The sequence below is a fragment of the Ipomoea nil genome, unplaced genomic scaffold (genome assembly GCF_001879475.1).
Source record: "Ipomoea nil cultivar Tokyo-kokei standard unplaced genomic scaffold, Asagao_1.1 scaffold0164, whole genome shotgun sequence".
Lineage (NCBI taxonomy): Eukaryota > Viridiplantae > Streptophyta > Magnoliopsida > Solanales > Convolvulaceae > Ipomoea > Ipomoea nil.
In genome coordinates, this window is record NW_017616592.1 from 372,330 (window position 1) to 373,803 (window position 1,474).

Sequence of the window (1,474 nt, forward strand, 5' to 3'; positions counted from 1 at the left end):
AAAATAACCAACCAGGCAGAGATTATACAAGCTCTGATACCAAATGTTAGATATACAATAGTCTAACTAATACTGAACAATAGTATACGAGAAACCTGACCTCGTATGATAGCGGAAGCGTAGCCGTGTTGATCTCCAGCCATAGTTGATGTTCCTGTTGTGTTGCCTCTTAACGGTAGATCGTCAAACCATGTTTTGTCTGACTCAGAACTCTAGATGGTGTATTGGTATCTACTGAGCAGTCTGAGTACCGTAACTGAATGTGCTATCTAATCCATAATCCTGTATCCCATCAACCCAGGTTATATTAGGCACAGAGTTTGGTTGACTAACAACTACTAGTTATTAAGTCCAACCAGACTACTTAATAAGCCTAATCAACTTGCACCACTTAATTAAGGCCCTAATATATAATATATAATATATATTATTAGGGAAAATCTTACAGATAATCCATCCTCCATTAACACCACAGTACAGACAATGGCAAATCCAGCGCCGCCGTGGGTGGAACTTCCAAGGGAGTTAACGGCAAACATTCTGCACAGGCTGAGGTTGAACGATTTTTTCCAGAGCACACAGGTGTGTACTGCTTGGTGGAGGCTATGGCAAGACCCCTACATGTGGCGCTATGTGGACTTGTGGAGTCGAGTAACTCATCGGAATCAACCACGGGACTGGGATAAAATTTGCAGAGAAATAGTGAATCGTAGTGAGGGGCAACTTATTTCCATTAACCTAGGGCACTTTGCTACTGATGATCTGCTCTTCTACATTGCTCAGAGGTATATATGCGTTTTATATTTTCCGGTTTAATGCTGTACGTGCTTATTTTGGTTGTTTGATTAGTGTAATGAATTTATGTATATTCAGATCATATGACAACATTCCCTTAGCTGAGAATGTGCGAATAAACTCCATTAGGATGTGTCTAGCTAAATCCTGGATTCTTGGTTCATAGCCTCCAATTATATGTTAATTATTGCTATCTTTTAATCCCTTGCTAGCTCTTTCTGTACGTGTTCCTTAATCTTAGTACTTTAATTTTGTTGTTATACAGAGCAAAACAGCTGAGACATCTTGGTATTTTGAACAGCTATGTTTCTGATGAAGGTTTTAGTAAAGCTGTTAATGAGTTCCCACTGTTGGAGGAGCTACAACTTGAATACACTTTCATTTCTAAACAAGGAATTGAAGCTGCTGGACAGTCTTGCGCTTTCCTCAACTCATTTTCCTTTCTCAAAATATCAAACACGGATAATATAACTTAAATATAAAATACATTATAAATTACAATATAATATCAACTAGAGTATAGTAGGGTTTGAACCATAAATATACTTTAATTAGGACAAAATTTTAAAATGCTTTGAAATGCTATAAAAAATATTTATGACAAAATATGAAGCATAATCAATTAGATAAAGTAGTTTGAATAGAAAAGACACTATAAATCACATATCTTTTCTATTAA

At 36.3% G+C, this 1,474-nt stretch overlaps 1 protein-coding gene across 1 annotated transcript; it reads left to right on the forward strand.

Moving 5' to 3' along the window:
- The first annotated feature begins 483 nt into the window (after positions 1-483).
- Positions 484-1,271, forward strand: LOC109175380 (putative F-box/LRR-repeat protein 23). Its single transcript, XM_019324647.1, has 2 exons — positions 484-785; positions 1,061-1,271. The coding sequence occupies exons 1-2, from the start codon at positions 484-486 to the stop codon at positions 1,269-1,271; spliced, it is 513 nt and encodes a 170-aa protein (XP_019180192.1).
- The last annotated feature ends 203 nt before the right edge of the window (positions 1,272-1,474 follow it).